The sequence below is a fragment of the Equus caballus genome, chromosome 2 (genome assembly GCF_041296265.1).
Source record: "Equus caballus isolate H_3958 breed thoroughbred chromosome 2, TB-T2T, whole genome shotgun sequence".
Lineage (NCBI taxonomy): Eukaryota > Metazoa > Chordata > Mammalia > Perissodactyla > Equidae > Equus > Equus caballus.
This window is the reverse complement of record NC_091685.1, coordinates 81,674,257-81,701,914: the sequence shown is the minus strand read 5'-3', so window position 1 is coordinate 81,701,914 and position 27,658 is coordinate 81,674,257. Positions and strand designations below refer to the sequence as shown.

At 37.8% G+C, this 27,658-nt stretch overlaps 1 protein-coding gene and 1 non-coding gene across 10 annotated transcripts in view; both read left to right on the top strand.

The window, feature by feature from the left end:
* RXFP1 (relaxin family peptide receptor 1) overlaps window positions 1-27,658 on the top strand; it is a 109,425-nt gene that overhangs the window by 21,888 nt on the left and 59,879 nt on the right. For all 9 annotated transcript variants that reach the window (XM_070261443.1, XM_014737915.3, XM_070261447.1 and 6 more), the window contains one exon: window positions 17,152-17,289. In XM_070261443.1, the coding sequence (XP_070117544.1) occupies window positions 17,152-17,289 (138 nt within the window). The remainder of the gene's footprint in view (window positions 1-17,151; window positions 17,290-27,658) is intronic.
* LOC111772615 (U6atac minor spliceosomal RNA) lies at window positions 12,194-12,320 on the top strand. The gene has a single exon (XR_002806621.1). It is a non-coding gene; the product is annotated as a U6atac minor spliceosomal RNA (small nuclear RNA).

Here is a 27,658-nt window from a genome sequence, read left to right as displayed (position 1 = left end):
TTTAAATGCTGCAAATCAGCAAAAGCCAGATTCATAAATCTCAACTACTCTGTTTGGAGATCTACTTATTCACTCAATAAAGATTTACCAAATGCTTCCCAGGTATAGGCCATCACTGAGGATGCAGGATAAACCAAGCAGCTCTTTGCCCAGTGATGGCAGATGAGCTAATCCTACACACTTAGCTTAAAGTGTTACCTTCCTCCAGAAAGGATTTGCATGGTAGCAGCTTAGTTGCCTTGAGTGGATAAAGGTTGGATTCATCTCAGTGATCTGTAATTCTAGAAAGAACCCATTTAAAACATATTTTGAACTCCACAATGCTTGATTTAAATCTGTTTTTAAAAACGCACACTCACAATAGAATACGCCATTTTTAAAATGTGGCTTCAACTAGTCATATTGAAAAGTAAACGATTTAGACACAAACGAAACAGAGATAGTAAAACTCCTTTTAGGAACTTAGGGGCAAAATCATGGGACTTCCTTTATTTCTCTATAATTAAAGTTAACTTGAATGCCCACTTCTGCATACAGCAGAAAACTTAATCTGCTTTCAGGTAATCCAATCACTTCTGTTTTCTTCTTACTTTTTTCCCTTCAATATCTTTTGGGTTAATAATTTGCCAATTCAAGGCTCTCCACCTCCTACATCTTGTCTTCTCTCTAGGAGTGCTCTAACTTTGACGGTACTTTTGGTGTCATCTGGGCTTTGGTGGGAAAGGCATCTGCTTTTGGTCCTTTTGTCCACTGCTGGGTCATCCACACAGGAAACCACACCACCTGTCCTGAGTTTCTGGTCCTCTGTCCCCGTCACATCTGTGTGGAGCCATCTGCTCCCCCACACTCTTCTGCTGCCTGCTTCGTTTAGTTCAGTCTCCATGTTTCTCCTCCCACTCATGAGTCCTCTCCAGGACTGCTAGCTAGTTCTTGGCTACTTCTGTCCCCTCTGGAAAGCACAGTAACTTCCAGACACTCTTTCACTCTCGTTCAAGATTTTATAAAGAGAGAGTACAAGCTGGAGCCCTTGGGTCTCTGTCCTTAAACGCATCGCGTCTCTTTTTCTACCCTACTGTGGCTACACCACGTTTTGGAGGGTGGAGAAGATCCGCCGAGGTTTGCAATCACTGTTTGCTCGCCCAGGGCTGTTTCCTCCAGACTGTCTGTCTGGCCTCAGCCCAGGAGAATGGAGGTTCCCTCTAATCCATTTCCTCCTGCCTTCTAGTGAATTATTACATCTTTGGGGGTGCAAAAAGCTGCCTCATCGTGTGCTGAATCAGTCAAGTTCCTACCAGAGAAACAGAACCAGTAGGAACTATATATGAAATAAATCACCATATATATATACACACACATATAAAAAGTGATTTTTATGTTTAGATTTTTAACCTATATTTTTATATGTATGTATGTGTATATGCATATTTATATATAGATAAATGTAGATATAGATATAGAATGATCTATTTCAAGGAATCGGCTTACTCGACTGTGAGGTCTAACTGGGCAAGTCTGAAATCCATAGAAACTCCTGGGAAGGGCTGATACTGTGGTCCACAGGTAGAATTTCCTCTTCCTCAGAGAAACCTCAATTTTTGCTCTTAGGGCTTTCAGCTAATTGGGTGAAGCCCATGAAATTATTGAGGGTAATCTCCTTTACTTAAACAGAACTGATTGTAGATGCTAACAGCATTTACAAAATGCCATCACAGTAATACCTAGATTCCTGTTAGATTGAATAACTGGGTACTATAGCCCAGACAAATTGACACATAAAATTATCCATCGCATATGCATTCTTCTCACTCTGTGGTTTATGTATAAACTCTATGTTCTAAGTCCTCCAGACAAGTCAACCTTTTTGAGCTTAAAGAAAAAGAAACTATTTCTCTCCTGAAAAGCTTGGCTCTTGCAATGGAAATCTAGACCTTCAATAACACTAAAAACTTATAAGTTAATTCAGGTAGTAATATAGTTCTTGTTTCTCAACTATAATTAGCCTCCCCATGAAACAAAGAGTATCACTGAATAAACTAGCAAAGGGCTCTGGCAACAAAAAAAATTAGAGAAAGAAAAAAGTTCAGTCATTATCATCAAATGTTATCCCACCAACTTATAAGACCCCCACAAATGAGCTAAGATTTTTTTAAAAATAAGATCAGATTTAATGGAAAGATATGAAAGATATGAACTTACTAAAAATTTAACATATTCTGCCTGGTTTTTCTAGGTTCTTTTGGCTTGGTCTTCATGGGAAGTTATTTGTAACGGGCACATCCCTATGTTGTCCTAGACTGACGATATAGGGAGAACATGAGTGGAATGCGGAATGGCCCTAGAGGTCTAGTGGTTAAGATTCACCGCTCTCATCCTGGGGCCCGGGTTCGTTTCCTGAAGAAAGTATAGGATATTGGCAGATAAATAAGGAAACCACACTGTCCACCCAACTGCCATTTCATTGGTAGGAGGCAGCAATACACCTGGCACATTTGGGGACTGCACACTCGTCTGTCCTGGGGTTAGTTCTGTGTGAGGCCTTAAGTCAGAATGGAATTGGGACAGGCATTGAGAGCTACATAATTCTTGGGAAACTAAGTGTCCAGTTTATCTGGAACAGCATAAGTTATGAGAAAGAACATAATAGAAGGTTTAAAATGAAAAGCTGTTCTGAGGTAACATCATGAAGAGATTTTGAGTACCTGGATTTTGTCAAGACAACTCAATTTTCCTTTTTTTCTTTAAAGATTGGCACCTGAGCTAAGAACTGTTGCCAATCTTCTTTTTTTTGTTTCTGCTTTTTCTCCCCAAACCTCCCCAGTACATAGTTGTATATTTTAGTTGTGGGTCCTTCTAGTTGTGGCATGTGGGATGCCGCCTCAGCATGGCCTAATCAGCAGTGCCATGTCCGCGCCCAGGATCCGAACCAGCGAAACCCTGGGCTGCTGAAGCGGAGCGCACTTGACCACTCGGCCACGGGGACAGTCCCCTCGATTTTCTTGTTTTGCTTTTTAATTTTTTTCAATTTTATTGAAGTACAAACAATTGAATTTTTTCAAAGTTTTTTTTTTTTTGTACACGGAGCACACACATCTCAAAATCTCAAATTTGAAGTCCAAATCCTCCTTTAAATGATAGCTTCTTTTAAACATCTGTTTATGTTATTCATAGATTTATGGAACTAGTTGAAGCAGCCTGAAAATATTTTGTGGCTGATTTCTTTACTTTTGGCAGAATATACTTAAATTATCTATCCAATTTTTCGAAACCTCCAGAGATTGTCTTAGTAACCTAATGCATTGTTTAACAATCCTTGTAGTTAAGAAATTATTCCTTGTAACTGGCATGAATATCCTCCCTGGCTTTAGTGGACATAACAAACTGCAGCCTCTTTCCCAAGTTATTTGTCCAAAACAACAGCAATCACAACCCTCAAGAGCTACAGCAGCTGCCCTGGTCCCTCTGTTTGGTAATGTCTATCTGCTCCGGAAATCTCTTGAAATCAATTAGAAGATCTCCACTAGAAGATAAACAGCCGCAGAAGTAATTAACTGGTCCACCCGAGAGCTCACGTGTTAGTAGTCTGCGCCATGGAGCGTGTGCCCATTGATTCTTCACCAATGCCTAGTCCAGGGTCACTCAACCTGGGCACTACTAGCATTTTAGGACAGATAAATCTTCATTTTGGAGAGCGCTCCTGTGCATCGTGGGATGTTTAGCAGCATCCCTGAACTCTACCTGTTAGATACTAGTCGCACCCTCCAAGTCACGACAATAAAAAATGTCTCCAGACTTTGCCACACATCCGCTAGGCTGCCAAATTATCCCAGACTGAGAAGCAGTGGCCTGTTCCTACTTTGTTTCAAAAGGTCTAAAGAAAACTAATATTACAAATCAGTGTTTTTCTATCTATAACTAAGAAACCAAATTTTCACACATTTGAATTATCTGTAAAAAGCTTCAGATTATTTTTTATTGTTAAAGGAATATTCACTTTAAAAAAAAAGAGCCCAAATTTTCCTAAAGCTATAAATTGAAGAGTAAAATCTCCCCTTTTTCTTGTTGTTATTGATCCCACTTCCCAAAGATGACCGCTGTTAACAGTTTCTTGTAAATATATCAGAATTTTATAAACATAGGTATTATATATCCTTTATTTCATATACGTGAGATCAAACTAGATAGACTGTTGTTCAAGATGCTTTCTGTAACGATGTGCCTTGAATATCTTATTATATCAGTAGATGTGTATCTACCTCATTTTTCAAATTGTTGAACTGAATATATCTGTATATGTATGAATATTTAGTTCTGTAATTGCACCATATAATTTATTTAAGAATTCTCTATTACTATTGATATCGCTGTTTCATTTTTAGATATCTGAAACAGTTATTGATAGTCATCATTTAAGATAGAAATTATCTTCAAAAATGGATGAATTGAAAGGAAAAGTTCGTCTTTGTGTTTGGGTTTTTGTGTTTTGTTTTTAAAACACCTTATTAGTTCCTAATAAGGTATTTTAGCAAACTACCTCCACGCTTTTGATGCTGTAGGTAATTAAGAAAATAAGAATATTGCACACTTTCCGTAGATTGTAAAAAGGATTTCGAATGCTAGAAATAAGACAAGAATCCAATGAAACTCTTATCTTAGGGCTTGCACATGTCATAGCTTTATAAAAACATTACAAACATTTTAATTAAATGGCAATTACACTCACCTACTTTATTTTAAATTTAAATAAGCAGAACTCTTTAATGCAGTGACTCTATTGATTTCAGAGAAACTATGTTAAAATTTTCCACATTAACGTTTAATGCTGTTACAGAATGAGGGATATAATTTCACTGAGTTGGTGTTTTCATGAGTTCCCTAGACACAATTGCAAGTGCTTGTGCATTTCTGTCAAGCTCTGTCAAAAAGTAAAAGCTAAGTTTTATTCCATTAATGATAAATCACTGGGAACTTAGCTTCTAAGAAATGTTTATTGAAACCCTTAAGATTTTAGTTCTGTGAGAAGGAGTCAAGATTTGGATGTAACCCAGATTAAATCATGTCTCCCCCCAAAAATGACAGCCAGCCACAGAATAATCACCTTACTGTATGGAAACTGGTGAAATTTCCTCAAAACTACATTATAAAAATACTTCACTGTACTTGCTCTCTGACTTTGGCCCTTGAAATGATGGACCCAATTAAGTCAATGAGAAAGCTACAATACCTACACCAAGGCAAGACCATCTTTTCCTTCTCTGTGCACTAGAGTTCATGCAGACCCCAGGAAATGTGTACAAGGCTTATACATATTTTTCGGTCATAAGGGAATGACAATAATTCATTCTCTGGCAGGGAAAAAAAAGTCACTAATATTGATTCTACTTGTGTATCGCTTGGCAATCAGCATACGTTACTGTTGCTCTGTTTTTCCATCCACTTAATTTCAAAGGATTTCCAGGAGAAGGAAGAGATTTAAGTGCTTCATCCAAAATGTTTCTGCTGTTGCTATTAAAATTGTTAAGCATTTTTTCCAAGTTGCCTCAAATTGTGACTGTAATATTTGAGTTCTTATGCATTAGAGTAATTTTTCAATGAGGGTGCTTTTTTAAATAATTGATAAACTTCCTAAATTCTGAGTGACTTTTATATGAGGTGAGAATATTCAAATTAAAAACTATAATCACAGAAATTTAATTTCAAGTACCACTAAAAGGAAGAGGCATTTATATCAACATTAAGTGTTAATTTTTATCTTACTAACAGACCCAAATGCCTCATCATTGCCACGTGGTCACCTTCCTCGACTGTCCACTGCATCACTGGAGATCTGCTAAGTGCTTTAATTCAGATCTGAGACCACTTTGCTACCCAGTCTCTGTTGAAATTGTTAATTTCCTGATCCCAGTGTCTTACAAACTCCTAGTGCATAAATACATGCAGATATATTTAATACTTTATTTATTTTAGTTAGAAATCCTCCAAAAACTTATTTAGAAATATGTCAACTTCTAAGCTACATATTTTCCCTGTGAGGTGAGCCTAACAACATTGACACTAAATCCCATTTTCTTAAACTTTTCTGTCCCATCTATTCATTCCTTATCTGAAAAGAGCTTGAAATCACCTTTAGGACTAAAGCTTAACGTAAAAATAAGCAAAAAATGATTCAAATGAAGCCATTGTCTTCCTATTGCTATCCTTATCTTTTGTGATTTAATACTAGGTGTGTATGTTTTTGTAAACACACACACACCCAAGAGGAACATGGACAGCAGGATTAAAAAGTATTTGCATCCTCCGTTTAGGGTTCACATCATTGAATCTTTTTTATTTTATAGCCAAATGACATAGAACCGTCTAAATAGAGATTCTCAATGAAGAGTAGCCTACCAGAATTGACGAATAGTTAAGGTAAGGTAGGTATGGTTTAGCATAGCATAGCTAATATTTTAATATAAGTTTATATTTGGAAAAGCCATTCCTTATTCCTTTTTTAACTACAAAAAATAGATCTGGACCAAATTTTCCTTGTCAGTGGGGAACCACAAAAGATACATAATCTTAAGCAAGGTATATATTCACCCCATGGGAAAAATATCAGAATCTGAGCAAAGGTGTGTAAAATATATTTTGTCCTCAAAACTGGGCATAGATTTTAAAAGTTTGTGAAACCTTGAGTTTATATGAATTCCACAATAGGCTGCTGCGGGTCGTGTGTAGAAAAATGAGGTTTTGGGTGCAGAAAAGCCATAGGCATCTAAGAGAGCAATTGAAGAAGCAAGCTAAGTGATCACTGGTATTAAAACTTCTTATTAAATTATCAAATATATCTATTATAGACTTAATCAATAAGAATAATGAGACCAAGCTGATGAACACAAAAATTTTGAACTAGTGGTTATGAGTATAATATCACAACTGCAATACTAGCCTCATCGGAATTTATATATTCAGCATCAAGACAAATACTGTGCACACATAAAGAGTTGCAAATGGTCCTAGTTTATTTTTTTCCTTTTTCTCCCCAAAGCCCCCTGGTACATAGTTGTGTATTCTTCGTTGTGGGTTCTTCTAGTTGTGGCATGTGGGACGCTGCCTCAGCGTGGTCTGATGAGCAGTGCCATGTCCGCGCCCAGGATTCGAACTAAGGAAACACTGGGCCGCCTGCTGCGGAGTGCGCGAACTTAACCACTCGGCCACGGGGCCAGCCCCCACAAATGGTCCTAGTTTAAAAACAAAAACTCACATTGCAATATGGCTCCTCATTTAAACAGAACCTGAAGGATTGTTATTCAAGGTCTGTGTAAAAATAAGTTAACCTCATTACATAAGTTAACATGCTGACAATTTACAGTGTTAAAAATTTTTATATGGTTATCACAGTTGTGTGCTTTTATCATGTTTTTAGCTTAAAATGTATTTTTAAAAATAAAATTCTACTCAAGGTCTTACAGAACGTCTGATGCACTTTCCCCAAACCCTAATTCTGTAAAACCACTGAAGTAATGTAACACTCACTTCCCAGATGATGGAACTTAAGCTCAAAAAATTTGCCCAAGGTCACAGATCTAGGGAGGTGACAAACAAAGGCTAGAACCTCCAATGCGTGATTTCCAATACTGACCTATTTTGGCTATACCAGAAATGGATGTGCTTTAAAAATAATCTCATATACCAATTGCACATCCAATATTAAAACAAGTGTTTGTGAATTCTAGTCCCATGGTTTGTACATTAACAACAAAAAGAAAGGCTGTTTTTTTTTTCTACTTTAATATGAAGTGCAAGACTACATCATGCCAACTAGGAAGGCAAGAATCCATTCATGGAAATATATAGAGTTGTCTTTCCAATGGTAAATTAATATTCTTGCAAAATTCTACAATAATTTTTCTAAATACTTCTGTTGTTGTATTGATATTAGTGAATTGCAATAAACTTGGTAAATGAAATTAAATTACTTACTGTCAGCTTAGAGAAACCTCAGAACTATGGACATACGTGAATGCAAAACCAAGTTATTTTAGTCATTAAGGACTTCATTTCCCAAGAGTAAAGACAGGCTCTATTCCTCTATTCCAGGAAAGTTAAAATAATCTCTTTGGGAAGCAAATGAAGGTAAAGCTTTTCTCTGGTTTTCTCTCCTTCACTTGTACGGATGTAACTAACCCAGGTGACTGCAGGTGACAAAGCGGCAAGATTGCCAGAGACCATCCTGCCAAACTGAGCACATCACACAAAATATCTGTCTGTATGTCAGTCCCAACAATCTCTCCATACCCTAAACCATCTTCTTACTCCCCAGACATTTCCCTTGGGGCTTGCAGTAGGCTGGGTACCGAAGAAAGATTTGATAGCTCCATGATGCTTTTATTCCCACTTGATCTAAAGGGCCCAACAGAGATGGCTAATCCCACCAACTCTGAAGGAATGTGTAGGCAATTCCTACCTGAAGCTCAGGGATCACGGTCTCCTGCCACTGCTGTCCCAGCAAACCCCATCAGTCTTTCACTTACTCATTTCATCATTCACTCAAATAAATAGCCAATGTGGGATTTTTTCCTATCTGGAAACAGACTGTGTGCACGGAAAAGACACTTTGGGTTTGTGAGTATGTCAGTTAGGAATGCATTTTCTTGCAAATAAAGAAAACCTGACCCACCATGGCCTAAACAGAGAGGGGTTTGGTTTTCCCATGTAAAGAGGAGTCTAAGTAGGCTAATGATGTCAGGGCCGGCATTTCTCTGATTGCTGAGATGTTTCTTGGCCTTGCCAGCATGCTTCTTACCTCATAGTTGCAAGACCTTTGCTGCAATTCCACGTATTACATCATGTTCAAGGCAGGATGAAAGTGGAAAGCATGGCAACAACTCTATCTGCATCTTATATTGGGAAAGCTAACACCTCCAGGACTTCCTCAGCAGGTTGCTACCCATGTCTCATTGGCCAGAACTGTGCCTCTTAGCCACCTAGAAATTAGGGAGCTGGGAAAGAAGATATTTTGCTTTTCCAACCTCTATAATGGAAGGGCAGCAAGAGGACGGGTTTTGAGAATTACTATTAAGTAAGCAAATCAACAGTGTCTACCATACTTGAGTTTTAAATTAATACTAGTTTCTTATAGTAACAAATGCAAAAACCTAGTTTCCATTAAGCCTTTAACTTCAATTTACAAACCTTATATTCTATTTATGAATCTTGTAAAATAAAAACAATCACCTTCATTTTTTACTTTATTAATATTTAACTCAAGTTGAATAAACTGAATTCCTTTAACAACCAATCCCATTCAAGGCTAAGTTAGTTAAATATACTGAACTATTTTAAACAGCATTTTAAATGTAATGATTGAATTTTATTTTACATACTTAAATGCTTGCTTAAAAACTCTAGAAAATCCAATAAAATATATTTTAAATATAGTAAACGTAAAGTTCGCTTAAATATTCCTATGCTGCTTATTAACTTGGTCAAATTTTCTAACATAAAATTACAAGTTTAAACTCAGTATCTATTTTACATTGCAGTTACTAAGTTAACGTTATTCTTTAATTGCCTAATTCTCTTAAACTTTAAAAATACTTTAAATTTCATTAGTATAGATTATTCCTACATTAAAATACAGTACCATTACTATACATATTATCAATTTTATTACTTCTATATTTAATTCTAAAATTTATCACTGTTGAAAAAACATGTATCCATTAAGGGGAAAATTTTGCCAGACCAGATGAACAGAGGTTTTGTTTCAAACAAGCTGAAGCTGCTTTTGAGCCAGGATCTCTTTACTACCACACCGTATGTGGAGTTTCTTATGTCCGTGATAATTCTACCTGAAGCTCTAACAGTAGAGAACTCCAAGTGCACACCCATCAGAGCAGTTGGTCTGAAAGTCCACATCTTCTGTATTCAAGTTAGACCTGTGTAAGAAAGGAAAAACTTTTCCTCTGCCCCTCTTAGGTTCAGCCCTTGGGGACCTGTAAATTAAACTGGCAAAGGGCAGATTAACAAGGGAAAAAGTTTATGTGTGTGCATACCAACTGGAGCTAACAAAAGACGCTAGCTTTCTAAATGGTTAAAGTTAGGAGCTTTTATACCTGAGTTGGTAGGGAAATGGGAACCGGAAGAAAAGGCCTCTAGGGAAGAACAAATAAGTTTCTTTAGAAAAGACAAATGCGTTTTTAGGAGCATTTAAATGTGAGAGTAGATAGGTTGTGACAATGCTTGTTTATGCAGATACAACTGGTCTTTTCCTCTTCTTCTCGGCCATGAAACTTCCCCAGAGAGGGGATTTATGGTAGGTTTGTTCTTGGTCTCTTTCCTGGGGCTAGAGTCTTCCCAACAACCTCATTTCCCAGAAGTTCCTGCTTTTAGTCAGATAGGGGAAGATCCAAGAAGGCTTCTTTCTACATCTGTTGACTCTCAAATGTCTTTAGCCTAAAATAACCTGCATACCAACTCTGGGGTTCCAAATGAGTCCCCACACCTGTTAAATGATACTATAAAAAGAAGTAGAACGAGGAGGAGTAGGGGGAGAAGGGCATAAAATAATGACTCTCATACAAATAGAAACTGAAAATGTCTCAAAGACTTTATTTAACTCATTTACTAATGAGAGAATCAGTAAGATATTAGTCAATTCAAAGGAGAATTCAAAACACACACACACACACACACGTGTGTGTATATATAGACTAATAGAGTGCAGAAGTCAATTTGCTTAATAGATGTGAAAATGACCAAAGATCAATAATCTCTCAAAATCTGCATTTCTGTCTGTCACACACAATCTATACTTCTTTGGACAAAAGTCATTTGCATCACTACAAATTTTCCACAACTTACAGCGTTGTAAAATAGCTCAAAGACAATGTAAGATGGAGACAACCTGGCCCAGTGATCCTTAGGTTTTTTTGCCCATTTCAAAGTCTTTCACAGTTTTTTCTGTCATATCATTACCTCCTTTATCCATCACTTCTTTCACTTTCAGTAGGCAGAGTTCTGTGCCCCAACAAAGTTGAGGCCAACTTCCTTCACTAATCTCTTCAGTGTCATGTTCAGTTCTTATTCTTTTCTTATTCCTTCTGTCTAACAGGGCCACAACCCTTATAAATATTTTAACGGATTTTGAGTATATCTTCCGCTTTCGTTCTGACTCTGCCTGCATTCACATCCCTGGAGACACACTAAAGACAAGTGCAAAGAACAACACAGAAACTTCACGGGCTTAGATTCTTCTCTCTCTTTTGTCTTGTGATTCTTGGTTATATAATAGATTTTCAGCTCCCAGCGTATAATATGTGGTTACTTAGAATTCTGCACCAGAACATGGGACTCTCCCAGGGGTTGTTAAGCGCTACATACTGGCTAGTCAGTAAACAATGACATTTTCTCAGCACTGCACAGTCTGTTCCAACCTTAGTTATCAAATACAGTCACTAAACTATCAAGATTCAATGCCCTGAGGAAGTTAGCGGTCTGGTCTTACCAATTTTCTTACTAGTTTGTCCAACTGGCAGCCGTTATAGGCCCATATGTGAGCCGATTCAAATACAAAACTATTCAAAAGTTAACATTTCAACCTCACTTAAACAATCCTATCCAATGCAGCCAGCGATCCCTCACATTCAAATGACAGTAGCTTTTTGAGAAAGAAATCCTGCCATATGCAACATGAATGAACCTTGAGGACATTATGCTGAGTGAAATAAGCCAATCATGGAAGAACAACACTGCATGATTCCACTTATATGATGTGTCTAAAATAGTGAAACTCATAGAAGCAGAGAGTAGAATTGTGGTTTCCCAGGGGCTGCAGGAAGAGGGAAATACGGAGTTGCTAACCAAAAGTATTAATAAGCTTCAGTTACGCAAGATGTATAAGTTCTAGAGGTCTGCTGTACAACATCGTGCCTGTAGATCACAATACTGTATCATACACTTAAAAATATGTTAAGAGGGTAGATCTCATGTTACATGGTCTTGCCAGAATAAAATAGAATTTTTTTTAAGTGGGAGAACTATAAAGACTCACCAAAATAGAACTTGCTCAGTTAGATGGTCATATGAGAACAGCTATTTTCCTGTTTATTTAATGTATGAATACATCTTTTAAAGTGAAGTCGCAATAACCATGGCAGCTTTGGATCTAGACAAATAATTTGGGCATTATGTCATTCAAGAGGGTTTTCTAGATTTTTATGGAAGGACAGAAGGTTATCACTCCCCTTGACAAGGATGGAAGAGGCCCTCAGGTCTGCACAACATGTATATGGTTAAGGCATTGCCACCAACTTCATGGCATCTAACCATTTTTTTCAGTTTGAGATGATGGAAAAGTTCTGGAGATGGATGGTGCTGATGGCTGCACAACAATGTAAATGTACTTAATGTCACTAAAGTGTACACTCCAAAAGGGTTAAAATGGTAAATTTTATGTTATGTACATTTTGCCACAAAAAGTTTAATTTCAATAACAGTACTGTCAATGCAAAATAACCAATAACCATTCTAGAGATAAGAGAGAAAAGGTGCGTTTTACTTGAGCCAGGGTGAGGATTATGACCCAGGAAGACAGTTTGCACAAAAGAAGAAAGCGTCCTGGAGAAGCATGGTTTAGTACAGTCTTATACCTTTTTAGAAAAAAGAACATACATTAAACTTGCCCAAGATACATAGTCTTCAGTTTCAAAGAGGTATTCAGTTGCAAATCAGCAGGTCAACGTGACCCTGATGTTGAGAAAGGCACCGACATGGGCATTACCAGTAATGCATAAGAGAAGTAGTAAGCGTCTTATCTTAAGACGGCGCATTCTTTAATGTTTAAAGCAGATGTACAGTGTATGCTTGACAGACAATAAGGCAAGCTTCTTTAGTTCAAGCCAAATCAGTTTTGAACCAGAAGTCACCCCATATACCGCAATATGTAAAAATCTCTTGTCGATACTTGTTTGCGTTCCATTCCATATCCCAACAGTGCCAGGCATAGTGATCTTTTGGAAGCTTACAGAGGGTAGGGGGGATTTCTTAGTTGTTCTTTATAATCTCTACTGCCTGATAAGTAGACGTGGGCTCCTGGGTATGGCTATACATGTTTGGAAGAAGGCTAAGTTCCTCTGAGACACTCTACATGAGAAAGATCTAAGAGATATAGAGGTTGCAGGACATCCAAACCCCAAGAAGGCTACAGCCAGGGAGGCTGGAAGCTACTCAGCGGTGGAAAAGGTGACTCCTCCTTAGCACCCAAGGCTCAGAGACTTTCTGAGAAATGTCAGTCCAAAGAGGATAGTTCAGATAATTCACACTGAAATATAAACTCTCTTTTCTCTCATCCCTTTAAAATTGTCAACCACTGAAATATTTAGGCTAGAGCAGGGCAAAAACAGCACTCAGGGCAGCAGGATAGCTATGTTACGTGCCTGTAGCATGTTTACTTGCTCCACTGAACTATTACTTCTGTAACTCTGTGGGTATACTCTTCCAGAGAAATTCAATATCATTTAATCCAGATATTCATGCTATTACAGTATGACTTGTTGTTGTTCTTAAAGACACGGTTCCACGACGAAACATAGTACAAAGGAAAAAAAATTTTTTCCACTTCTTTAGATTTTGCTTTTGACTTTGTAGGGAAAGAAAAATTTCCCTCTATCCTCTTATATTCTATAACGAAGACCTGAAAATTAAGCTGACAAAGGCAGATTAACAGAAAAAAATTTACAAACTTTATTGATGTTAAGATTTTTAATTTCACATACATTAAGACTCTACAGAAAAGAAGAGAAAACTCAAAGAAGTAGTTAGACTTGAGGGCTTATATACCATCTTAACAAAGGGTGACAAATTGTGGAGAAGTGACTAGACAAAGAAAAGGGGGGTGGAGCTTCTAGCATGGCAAATTGTGGGAAGGTGTATATGTATGTGTAAACCAATGGAAGAAAAATGTTATTTTAGTAAGGTTTGTTTGTGCAGACTCATCTCTGTGCTGACTTTGCATCTCCAGTGATGAGATTGTTCTCCTGGTGTGGGAGAAAGGAGGGAAAGGGGAATCTATGCCTTGCTTTTAGGCAGATGGGGGAGGGTAGAGAGCTCTTCCTGTGTTTACTTTTTCTCAATTGCATTCAGCTCAAAATAATCCTATGCCAAAGTGGCATGTTTTGGGATAGCATATTCTGATCCCCTTCCCCTCCCCAAAATTTTCCTATAAACGTCACTTAGAGCCCCTTACTCTGCCACTTCTCTTCCTGAACAATTGAGTCCTAAAGCAATTTGGTAAATCAGAGAAAGGTATTCATCTGTGCTGGGAGTGATAGAGGAGCTGTGATAGCCCAGAGAGGAATTCTGGAGCCCCACTGGCATGAGGAGGTGTCACAGGTGGAGAGGGTGCCTGGCACCATGTATCAGATCCCAAACAGGGCAATGCTCATGTAGGAAAGATGGCCATGATAGGGGTCAGAGCTGAATGGGGTTGAGGAGGGCATCCATGTGGGAAGATTTGTCAAAATAACAACTGTATTAAAGATAGAGAGAAAGGAGTTCAGATATGTAAAGGGTGAAAACTAGATGGAATCCTATAGTGTTGGTTAGGATTTAGAAATGAAATCATAGATTTCTTTTCTTTCTTTCTTTTTATTTTCTGCGGAAGATTGTCCCTGAGCTAACATCTGTTGCCAATCTTCCTCTTTTTGCTTGAGGAATATTGTCACTGAGCTAACATGTGTGCCAGTCTTCCTCTGTTTTATGTGGGATGCCACCACAGTGTGGCTTGACACAGTGATAGATCCACACCCAGGATCTGAACCTGTGAACCCCAGGCTAGCAAAGCGGAGCATGCAAATTTAACCACTATGCCACCAGGTCAGCACCAAATCAGAGTTTTCTTATTCAGAGATAATATCAAGAAATAAATATAGATGTAACTGTGTGTATATATGACTAACTATACATAGATTTCCTAGTCTGTCTCCTGAGAGGGCCTGGTAGCAGTGATACTCCAGTATCAATGGGCATACCTAGGGCCTACGTCTTGGCTTCTATGTATCATTCTACTGTACAAGGAACCAGAGCTCCTTAGAGAAAAGGCTGATTACAGGGCTGTGACAGGGAAAGTACAAAAAGATCTTGAAACTTCTTATTGTGCAAAAAGCAAGGGCATGCACAAAGAACGATGGGTAAATGTCAAAAAGACACCAAAGCTAAGTTAAAGGAGTCCCCATTGGCCGAATCTTGGACAATGTGTACATCAAAGTAAATTATGATAATTAATGGATTTTACCACATTGAGTGAAGTACGAAACTATAAGTCTATCTGATAGAAATAAATAAATGAATCAATTACAATTTTGATGAATGAAGGGATTTGTACACAATCGCAAAGTACGCCTGTACAAAATGCTTATTAATTACAAAGGCTAGCTTTACAATTGAGAAGTTTGGGGCACATCACCTTAATCAGGTGGCTAAAGTGATCATCAGTAACAGGACAACTAAAAATCTTGCACTACCTGACAGGTTGAAATGAGCATCACTTCCGTGAATTTCTTGCCAAAGGTGCATAACCTAAATTTGTTTACGATGAAACATCAGACAACCCAAATTCAGGAATATTCTACAAAACAATTAATCCTCAATTTTCAAAAGTGTCAAGGTCCTGAAAGATGGGGAAAGTCTGAGAAACTGTTCCAGATCAAAAGAAATTAAAGAAATGTGACAATTAAATGCAGAGAGTGGTGTGAACTAGATCCTTTTACTATGAAGGACATTTTGCAGCCAATAAGTGACAGTTGAATGGATTCTGAGGTTTAAATGGTACTAAAGTGTCAGTGTTAATTTCCTGATTCCGGTGGTTCTAGTGTGATTATGTAGAAGAATGTCCTTTTTTAAGTAGGAAATGCACACCAAAGTTTTTAGGAGTGATTGAACATCTGATCAAGAACTTACTCTCAAATGGTTCAGATGGAGAGAAAAAAGTTCTTTATACTATATTTGCAACTTTATTTGAAATCAGCTCATTATTACATAAATTTGACTATTTACTGAATCAAATTATGTGCTCTGAAACAACTAAGTACAGTTGAAACCTGACACAGACAGATTGCTTCTCTTTGAGAATGTCACTTGCCCTGTTATTAAAATGTCCCACTATACCTTACAAAGGAAATAGTCACTTTTATTCTTTTCATGTTTTGATGATAGACCACAAATACATTTTTACATAATAAGCCTCATCAACTGCTCAAATTATTCTGTTTTTATCTCTTTGTAACTGACAATTATTCTAGAAAGTGTCAAAGATGTACAAACTTGGTAAGGATAATAAGCAAGAGAATTATACTTGGAGTCTACCATAGTCTGTAAAATTATATAAGTCTGAGATTTTAAAATAGCATAGTTAACTCATGTCCACACAAAAACTTGCACATGGATGTTTATAGCAGCTTTATTCATAATTGCCAAGACTTGGAGACAACCAAGACGTCCCTCAGGACATTCAGACAATGGAATATTATTCAGCACTAAAAATAATGAGTTATTAAATCAGAAAAAGACATGGAGGAACTCTTACTTCCTCCATGTTACTAAGTGAAAGAAGCCTATCTGAAAAGGGCGGGAACTCCGTTTTATTCAATGTTGTACACACAAAATCTTGCACAGGGCCTCACCTTTAGGAAGGAGCCTACATGTGAAAGAGCACGTGGCACATGCTTTCCTGATGTCCTCTATGTCTTCTTCCTCCTCTAGTACAAGAACAGCCTTGATTCTGAGCTAACAGTAAGAATGCAATAAATTCCTGATTTGTAAAGTTGGCAGAAAAATTTTCGAAAAAGAAGAGGGGAATTGAGCTAAATTGTAAAATACAGGCAGATACTTCATAGTAAAAGAGGCATGAGGAAGACATTCCAGGCAGGAAACAGCATGAGCAAAGGCAAAGAGAGGAGAATTCTGGCACCTTCTAAGGACATGAGAAAGAACATCCTATTGCAATGGAGGTTCTTGGAAAATAGTTGGCATCTGGCTAGTAAGCAGGGTGAAGCTGCCATACATAGGGTTGTACACGCCAGAATGAGAAGAGCAAATGTTGATAGGATATGGGGGGAAACCACTTTTTGCAATGCCTTTGTTTTAACTCTCTCCCGTCTTTCTTCATCACAGTTGCTCATGGGAGTGGGCAGCACGTCAAGTGCTCCCTCGGCTATTTCCCCTGTGGGAACATGACCAAGTGCTTGCCCCAGTTTCTTCATTGTAACGGTGTGGACGACTGTGGGAACCAGGCCGATGAGTACAACTGTGGTGAGTGAATGCCTGTAGTCACAGCAAGAAGCAGGGACGGAAGGACTGAAGGTGAAGTCGCTGAGAACGCTCATAACCGAAAGAGAAATAGGAGAAGAGAAAACTAAGTTCAAATACAAACTACATGCCGCTGAAGGAAATCTTACATTTGTTTCAATAACTTAAAATACCCATTCTTTTCTATGTATTTACATCACAGCCAATATTTCAGGAAAATAGTGATTGTGCACATAGTAAATTTTTTAACCCACAAATCTACCCAGTTAATGTCTTAGAGCAGAATGGTATAGAAATTGAGAATATGGGCTCCGAAACCAGACTGCCTGGTTTGAACCCTGGTGCAACAGTAACCAATTATGTAAACTTAAAAGTGTTTCTTAACTCTCTTTGCCTCAGTTTCCTCATGTTGCAGAAGGGTTTGAAAATTGTACCTCCACTAAGAGAATTGGGGGAAATTAAATGTAATGGGTTAGAAGAGTACAAGCATACAGCAGGTACTATTTAAGTGTTAGCTGCTATTACTTTCTTATCTTTTGCTTACTATAGTTATGACAGGAAAACGAGACCTAGAAAAGAAAAAAACAAAGTCCAGCTTACCTATTATATAACTGACAACCATATTTATGACTTTATGAAGGGCTTCTGGCCAATTAGAATACCTGGGGAAACTTGACTTTCAGTTAGGATATTGTTCAAATTTCCAAAGCCTCAAAAACACAGATTTATAAAAGGACTTGAATTGGCTGCGTCTGACTCATTGGAAAAAAAATAGCTTTGGTTAACAACGTAAAACTATGAGATTCTTCACTCACGGGGAAACAAGGTACTCTTTTTGGAGGACAAAGACACGTGCAACCATTCTAAGTATTGCATAAACAACTGATACACTGGAGACACCTTGCTGTTATCACTCTCTCAAGTATTACAGACCTTATAAGGCATCCTCTTGAAGATACTAACCTTCTCAGTTTGGAACATTGTCCCTAGGTGGTGGGGGTAACTAAACATTAAGCACGCTGTCTAAACTGGTGAGCTTAAGCCACAATTACCTTCGATTTGGATGCCTATACATATGTGTTTTCTTCTTTAAAAGAATACATACCATCTTGTTAAAATAACTGAAGACTACACAAGTGTTTTTAACCAAGATAAAAGTGTTCCGCCATTGTCAACCACTTCCCCCTCAAGCTGCCAGCAATTTTAGACAGGGAGAGTGACATGAGAGCTCCCTGCCAACTGACATGGTGGCAGGAAGCAGGAAAAGGAATCTGGTAGGAGCAGCAAATTCATCACCAAAAGTAGTCTCTCAGTGAAAAAGTTTTGCAAACTTGTGCCTTCATGCTAAAGTCAAAGAGACCAAGTAATAATTCGTAGTAATAATCCTTAAATTTATACAAGTTTCTTGGGATTCACCAACCAGAAAATTCAGACAGAGGCAATACACCATAGGAGTTTAAAGATCAGGTTTGGGACACCTGGCATAAATTCTAGCTATGAAGAGGTTAAAAGAGATGTTTTCTTTTCTGTGAAATGTGAATAATAAGCGCATCTGTGTCCGTGGGCTGTTGAGAAGATTCAGTGAGAAGTTATCTAAGATGCTTAGCAGAGGACCTGACATAGAATTCGCACTCAATAAATGTTAGCTGGGGTATCAGTCAGCTGTAGCTATGTTCAAACTTAGTGGCTTAAGAAGTAACCATTTGTTTAGCTCAGATTCTCTGGATCAGCAGCTCAGGCTGGGCTCAGCTGAGATCAGCTGCACAGTTCTTCTGGGCTGAGTTGGACTTTCTCATGCATCTGCAGTCATCTGTGGATCAGCTTTGTCATCATGCCTGGGACCTTGGCTGAGACAACGAGCATGACTCAGCTCTGGTTCTCCAGCAGGCTAAGCCAGGCATGGTAGAGACAGGGCACCCAAGAGCGAAGTGGAAGTGTGCAAGGCCTCTTGAAGTGTGGGCTCAGAAATGGCACACTGGCACTTCCACCACATCTTTGCCAAAGGAAGTCACCAGACCAGCCCTGTTTCAAGAGATGAAACAGACCCCTCCTCCTGCTGAGAGGAGCTGCAAAGTCACACTGCAAGGGGCTTGGAGAGAGGGTCACTGCGTGATTTTAGGGAGTCCTATCTGTAAACAATCTAAATATTTCTAGGAACAACTGTGATTTGTCTATTTACTTATCTTATTGAAACAGCAGCTGATAATTGAAGGAATGATATTTTTCTACACTCTTGATTTGGTAGTTATATGTATATGTAGGTACATGTGTGTGTATCCTATTTATTCTGGGATTGTTAGTCAGGGGTGGGTAAGCTTTCCCACAACTCCTGAAAATGTAACGATAGTTTATTTTGGCAAGAGACAAATTATGTAGATTGGTATATTTGGCCCTTAATTATATTCATTACTCTCAATCCTGGTAAATTTTAATAGAGAGAATGTAACACTAGGAAAAACATTAAGGCCTGTTTCTTTATACTTAGAATTGAATTCTGGTGACAAGTATGGGCTTAACTCTTGTGAAAACCATACATAATCGGAACAAACATCAGCTTAGAAATGTATCTATCCATAATGGCTTCTTCTTTTTCCACCTCTTTCACTTTCTCTTCCTCCCAGTGGTTTTTCCACTCTCTGTGGGTCTGTGAACCATTCTCTCTCTTTCTACTTCATTGTTTTCATGTCTCCCCATTTCCATTCTGCCTTTCTAACTGTCCCCTACCCCTTCCTTTACTCTCTCAACTTCTCTATTTCATGCTTGTCTTCTCTTCCCTTCTTTTCTCTTTCAAACCAAATCTACAACAAGAATCATAAATTAGATTCTAATTATTATTTGGCTCACTTTATTAAGTTTATAAGCTGGTTGTTATAAAGATTTTAACATCTTTACCTCCAAAGAAAAACTCCAAGCAGTTGCTTTTAGTTTCTATGTATTTGTAAAAAGATTCCTGCCACCAATACTCTACCCTTGAGCTGAGGATCCCAGAATGGAGGTTTTTATCTTACGGTCAGTGAACCCTTTGTGACTCAAGAAAATCTTCAGGGGGTCTGTGAATCCTCTGAAAACTATGAAATGTTCTGTATTTGTGTACCTGTGCATTTTTAATGAGAGAAGTGTCCATAATTTATCAGCTCTGCAAAAGGGTTTGTAGTTTTTAAAAGGCAAAGCTTACTAATCACTGTCATTGGCTAAAACAGAAATTTCCTAAAAAACTATTTAATCCTGAGTTGGAATCGATTTCTCACAATTAAGACTCCAAATTTATTAATATAAAATCATTATATTGTCAATAGTTTACCAAAATAATCACAACAAGAGTAAGAACTTTTCCTTACCTTCTTTGATTTCTTTTTAAAATAGAAACAGAGTTGTAGGAAGATTCCTCAACCAGGAGTCGGAAGGTTCAGGCTCCAATCCCAGAAGCGCCTCTTTCTATCTGTTGTTATTTGGGCAAGTCAGTTCTTTCGGCAAAGTCCCATTTTCCTTATTTGTGAAATTGCAATAATAAATTTATTATGAGGATTAAGTGAATTACATACATAAAAATGCTTGTCATATAATAGTCACTTAAGAACTCTGTGCAGATCAGATTTTTGACTACTCTACTTGGCAGTTCACATCTGGAGTTCACATCTTTTTAATTCTATCCCAGGAATTGTTTGCATTTGATTGGACTCCAAACCAGGGAAGTCCTGGTTTGTGTGGATGAAGGGAAATAGGAAGCAAGTCGAGTCAAGGTGGTATAAGCAACCTGTTCCCACAGTCCTGCTAATTTGTCATCGTAGGGCTCTCCCACATGAGCAGGGAATGGTGTGTACCACTAACTTTTATGAAAATGAAATATTCAGGTCATGGATGGAATAACTCAAGTTCTAGCTATATGTGCATATAAATACTTTAAACATTGGCATATGAAAATGAATAGCATTTTGTTTAATCAACTATCACTAACTATTAAAAAAGCAGTTGACATTTGAAAAGCAATTAATATTAAAATATTGTTATTAAACAAAAAAAGAGTATGCTATTTTAAAACTTCCTTTATCCACCATTGTCAACATTTGAAAACCCAAAAGTCTAGTCTTGGAAATATGGGAAAATCGTAATCCACTCTTATGAAGATGTCTATATAACAAATACTGTATTAAACTCTTCCTCATCTTCTTATACCAGAATCACATAACTCTTGAAATTCACCTCAACCAGTGGACCTCCAAATGTAATTCTGGACCAAACTCATCAGCACCATCCACGAAGTTGGTAGAAATGTAGGTTCTCAGGCCACATGCCAGCCCTATGGAATCAGAAACTCTGCCAGTGGCTCGGCAATGTTTCTATAAGCTCTTCATGTCATTCTGATGAACACTAGATTTGGAGAACCACCAAACCAAGCCAGGTGAGCAGAAAATAAGGAATACATGCAAAATAGTAGCAACAGTAGAAATAAAGTAGAATCAAGTTTTCTGTATGGTATGCAAGCATTCTAACTCGCTAACAAACTCCATTATTACCACTGTTATCAAATTTTTTAGTTTCTATAAGAAAAACTGACACTCAACTAGTTGCAGGCATTAGAAATACAAAAAAATTGAACTTTACTAAAAACCTCAAAAATGGCCAATTGGCATCCTGCATGAGTAGGTTGGAACTTCCCAGGAAGGAGGGCAGAATTTCACCCCAATCTTTAGGATCCAGGTGACAAAAATTATGAGATGTAGTTATTTCTTCTAGTTTCTCCTTACATTAATTTCTTTCACCAGCTGTTCTTTTACCTTCATCTTATGGTATCTGGATAATTTATGCTCCCCAGGCTGTTCATTTTTAAGACATCCATATTTAAATTCTGTTTAATGCTAATTAAATTAAGTCAAAAAGTTGGTTCTTTTCAGAATGTATAAATCTCATGCATATTGGAATAAGCAGCATTAAATATATTTGCAATCACATAAAATACAATGACTTAACATACAAACAAAAAAAAAACCCACAGCTAAAAGTCACTTGTAGAGTGACCATTTACAACTTAATAGTACATTATCAAATAAAAAATCTTTTTCTAATGGAAGGGGGGGGGACTTTTTCTTTAATTGGTCCTTTTAAGATACATCCTAAAAAATAGGTCCACAATCCTCTCCCTTATTCTATTAAGCTATTTAAACATTGACCCCAATAACAATTATTCAAGTGGAGAAATAAGTCAAATCGAACTAGTGGTAATAAGATCTAGGGCCATCACAAAGAAAAGAAACACCGTTCAATAAATTAAACTCATTCCTCAAGTATTGAACGAAGATATGAACTAATTATATTTATAAATACTGTTACTTTTTGTATTATCACAGGCATTTTAAACACTTATTTTAAATAAACACATTTCAAATACTCTTATTTGGCTATTAAGTTTCCAGTTTTCTTAGAAAACCCATAATTTCTCTGTAACAGAACAGCTTACTAAATGTAGAAAAATAAAATATCTCAGTCCAAAAAGCATAAGACATCATATCACTGAACATTTTTCATGAACACAATGCAAGCAAAAGTAAAAGGTTTAAAGTTTTCAGTTGAATTCACAGGAATCCCTTTCTTCCTAAAATATTTGGACAATACAGAATTTATATACAACTATAGACAAACATGTCAAAACTGATTGCACCATTTTTATAATAGCTTTGATCCTTACTGATAAACTTCAATATGCAAATGTACAAATTGTTTTCCCTGAGTTATGCCACTTGGTATAATTCCCATATAATTTCCATAGGTTTTTACCATGTATCGCTAACCCACTTTGCATCTCTACTCAGAACCGTCACAGGTACAATCACAACAGAGGCCAAAATAAGTCTTAAAGAGTCATTAGAGAAGTGTTTAGTGTGACGATGACAAACCAAAAAAGAAACGACCTTTCACTTTTGCAGCTAAAACTCTCAGACACTGGGGGGAATACGCCTGCGTATATATCAAGGAAACCTGATTACGGAAAGGTGATTCCTCATTCAGGAATATTTATGTCCATTTTAAACTGAGCGCTAACTCAGTAGTAAAAGTGAAACACTAAAGTAGCATCAAATTCTCAGATGCTATGGAATTTACTTACTACATGTAGATTTTTATTTAAAAGGAACTTGCATTTTCAGATTAGAATTTGCTAGGATTCCTTGTTTCATATTATAAACAAAAGGCTGTACCAAGAGGGCTCCCCCTCGCGGTTGCACTAACCCAACCCCGTCTCCCTGTTGGAGGCAGGTTTAATTACCCTACCGTGAAGACCTGAGTAATGAGGCCTCTTCTCTGCAGACTCGGAAGACCCCTTACCTGCTCGGTTAGCAGCCTGATCTGCAGGAAAAGGGTGAAGACACTAGTCACCCCGTTTCCATATTAATATTTCTATAATGTATAGGGGAAATGGAAAGCTCTTCAAATACGTTTTGAGTGGCGTAGTAGGTTAGTATCTGCCAAAAACTCACGCCCACCCAGAACCTCAGAATGCGACCTTATTTGAGAATAGGGTCTTTGCAGATGTACTGAAGGTAAAGTTTCTGGTTTCCCCCAGATTCAGCCCAGGGAGGAGGGCGGGAAAGAAGGCCCTTCCACTCTCCCTCTCTGGTCCAAGTCTCTTGTCCAGCCTAGAAACAGCAAAGCCTGGCTCTTCCTTCTTGTTTTTCCAAATCTATTTCCAATGCTCAAAGCTAGGCTTTTGAAAATCAAATACTAAGAATTTGACTCCTTTGTTATCTGCGCACTTCTGCGTCATTCCTTCCCCAAGGCAATGAAAGTGGAAAATTCTAGCTGCCTACTGTAGAAAAAAGGGCAGAGAGTGCAGAGAAGTCAAGAGAAGAATAACTGAGTTAATCCCCAGAATATTTTCCTGTCCCTGGCTTGGCGTTTACTCATCTATGAGAATTAGATAAACAGTATTTATTCGTAAGTGTGATGGTGATGATATATATTTTTAAATAGAATTATAAGAATGTTTGAAGTCTATTCAAGAACTCTTTTAATTTTTAATTGGGCCTGCATTGAAAATTCTGGAAACCTAAATATTCCTTCATTTCCTAAGTACAGCTTTTTATACAGCTGTCAGAATGATGGCAATGCCAAGCAGTTCAATGCAGAACTTAGCTATTCTCATTTTAGAATATTCCGTTAAAGTTAGTGGTTTGCCTTTTTTTTACTTTTTATTTTTATTCTTTTTACTGAGGAAGATTCGTCCTGAGCTAACATCCATGCCAATCTTCCTCTGCGTTTTAGTACGTGGCTCACCAGCACAGCATGGCCACTAACAGAGCAGTGTAGGTCCATGCCCAGGAACCGAACTGGGGCGGCCAAAGCGGAGAGTACTGAAGTTAACCACTAGGCCACTGGAGCTGGCTCTGATTTGTCTTTTTTAAGGTTAAAAACACAGGATGAGAAATGACATGAGTCACAAATATTTGTATTGATACAACCATGCATTGAATGTTCAAAAATGACTGGTTTTCTATTTATTATTCTCAAAGTAGCATCGGAAATGCCTAAGTAGCGGAACCCTTGACTTCTATAATTTCAAACTTCATTTTAACCTCAAATATGTTTATCTATGTTCATCCAACAATGCTTAAAGGATGTTTGGGTTAACTCCACAAAGACTTTCATCTCAGAACTCTTCCTACTAGATAGGACACAAAAGGTGATTTTTTTTTAGTGGCCTTAATGTCCTTTAAAATAGGCCCTGGATAAGGTCACACCCCTTCATTTCTTCAAAGAGTTGCCTCCAAAGTTACTATGAGTCCAAAAAGAGATGTAAGCATTCTGTCTAACAAATTGCTATTGTCATTCAAATTCAAAGAGATTCCACACAACTAGTTTGATGAATTGCTCTGCCTGGCCAGGCTGCATCCCAAGGTTTATTCCAATGACCTAGGGCATCTCTACTCTGGGGATCTTTACTTTATGAGAAAAAGATGCTCCACTGGTCGGAAGAATGGGTGCTGAGAGTTGAGTAAATACGTGACAATCGGGAATGCTCCACTTTGCATAAATCTGATCTTTATAAATTAACCACTTATTCATTCATTAATCAATACTATGTATACTCTGTCACCAATAGGATTTATGTCTTCATTTTAATAAAAGAGGAGACCATTTAACACACAAGATCACCACACTCTCCTTTGTTCTGGCCTCCTCTCTGACAGAAGCACAAGTCCCTAAACTTTCGGTTATTCAAAATCCAAACATCCAGGGAACTTGAGAGTGGCTCCCAAAAATCTGTCAGCATGTTTGACAAATGTGCTCTGAGGACCCAGTTACAGCAGAGTCCCCCGGGGCTGTTGAAAGGTGCTGATCCTGAGCCCCATCCCCAGAAATGCTGATCCAGTAGGTAGGAGTGGAGGCCAGAAATCTGTATTTTTAACAAACACCACAGGTGAATATCACCCTATTAAGGTGTTGAAATGATTCACTTCCCAATGCAGACAATTTTATTACCCAGTTGAGAACACCTGATATTAATTAGCCTGGAGCAGTGGTTTTCAAGCACTGGCACACATCAGATCAGCTAGAGGGCGTGTTAAAACAGATTGCTGGGCCCTGACTACAGAGTTTCTGATTCAGTGCCTGTGGAGTGAGGCCCAAGAATTTGCTTTCCTTTGAAGTTCTCAAATGATGCTGATACTGCTGGTCCTGGTTCTACCCTTTGAAAACCACAGATCTCTGCATATTCTTTCTTGTGCAAATGTAAAAGCAAACACTTTCCAAAATGTATAGTACCTTATAAAAAAGGTTAAACAAAATTATAGATATTTCTTTAATGCCTGAGTTCTCCTTTCATCATACCAGCATGTATTATGAATTCCAAGTGGGGATATGGGATGCAGATTTTCCCAAACATATTTGACCACAGAACTCTTCTCAAGGAGAATCCTGGGAAACTAGTTGAGGAAAGCCTAATATAACACCATGACAAATTAGCTCATTCAGGAAACTCAGACCTTTCCATTCCCTTTCAGACCTCGTCTCTTAAACCCCACCACCACCGCTACCACCATGACAATGCCAGGGGCATCTGAGAGGAGGGGAGATGGAGACGCATTGTCTAGAATTCAAATTGGTGTGTCTAATCTACTTTTCCATTAAACTAAATTATAATTAATGCTTCTTGCAAATGAAGTAATGTTTCAGTATTTTATATGCTTTATACACTTTATCAGAGCTAGTAAGAGCCATGTCTTAACTATATTAAAAGCACCTTAGTAGTCGCTGAAAGATGTAAAAAATATGTAGGCTAAGGGGCAGACCTGGCAACAAAGAGGTTAAGTTCACACACTCTGCTTCGGCAACACAGAGTTTGCCGGTTTGGATCCCAGGTGCAAACATACACACCACTCATCAAGCCATGCTGTGGCAGGTGTCCCACATATAAAATAGAGGAAAATGGGCACGGATGTTAGTTCAGGGCCAATCTTCCTCAAAAAAAAGAAAAACAAAGAAATACATAGGCTAAGAAGATTATTTCCTACCATACTCTTGTAACAAGATAAAATACATGTACAAATAAGCATAGTATGAAATGGATTATAGTAAGTGTAATAAGAAAGATCTAAGCAAAGTGCCCTTAAATTAGGGACCACTTGCATTCATCTTATTTGAGTGTTTTGGACTACCTGATTGTTAACAATCAGCAACTTTGCTAAAGAAAAGAAATATAGCTTCTTCTGATTGACAGGATTTTTCTGTTACTAACTCTAGCTGTCCTCCACCGCGCTGTGAGAGGGTCTCCAGCTGACTGGGGCAAATCTCACAATGCACTTCTTCCAAAACTTGTCCTAAGACTCACCTAGGGCACTTATGGAAAATGTAGATCCTCAGACCCCAGATATAAATCAAAATAGATCCAAATCTCCCCTAGAGGGGCCTGGAAACCTGTGCATTTGATAAGTGCTCCAGTTTCCAAATTTTGTTGTAGCGTAAGAGAGACTGGGTTTTCTCTGAAGTATCTTTGAGGACAGAGCCTCATTCATTCATTCAACTCTTAAATATTTACTGAGCTCATGCAACATGCAAGACCAGGCTTTTCTTGATCTATGTCATTAATTTTTATTCACAGTATTGTTACATCATTTTTTAACTAAAAAATATCTTTTTTATTAATTTTTTTTAATCAATGCTGTTTTGACAGTACTGCGAATACGTAATGGAAAACATATCCCCTTACACAATACTCCCTTAGTACAGAGCTCTTTACCCTCTGGTGACTCAAGAAAAATCAGAGAATCAAATTTCAATGGGCTCATTACTGAAGTATGAAAAACCGTTCTCACTGCCCCATACATAAAATATGAAGGCTACAGGATTTAAAATATAGAAACACGTATACCAAAAGCTGTTT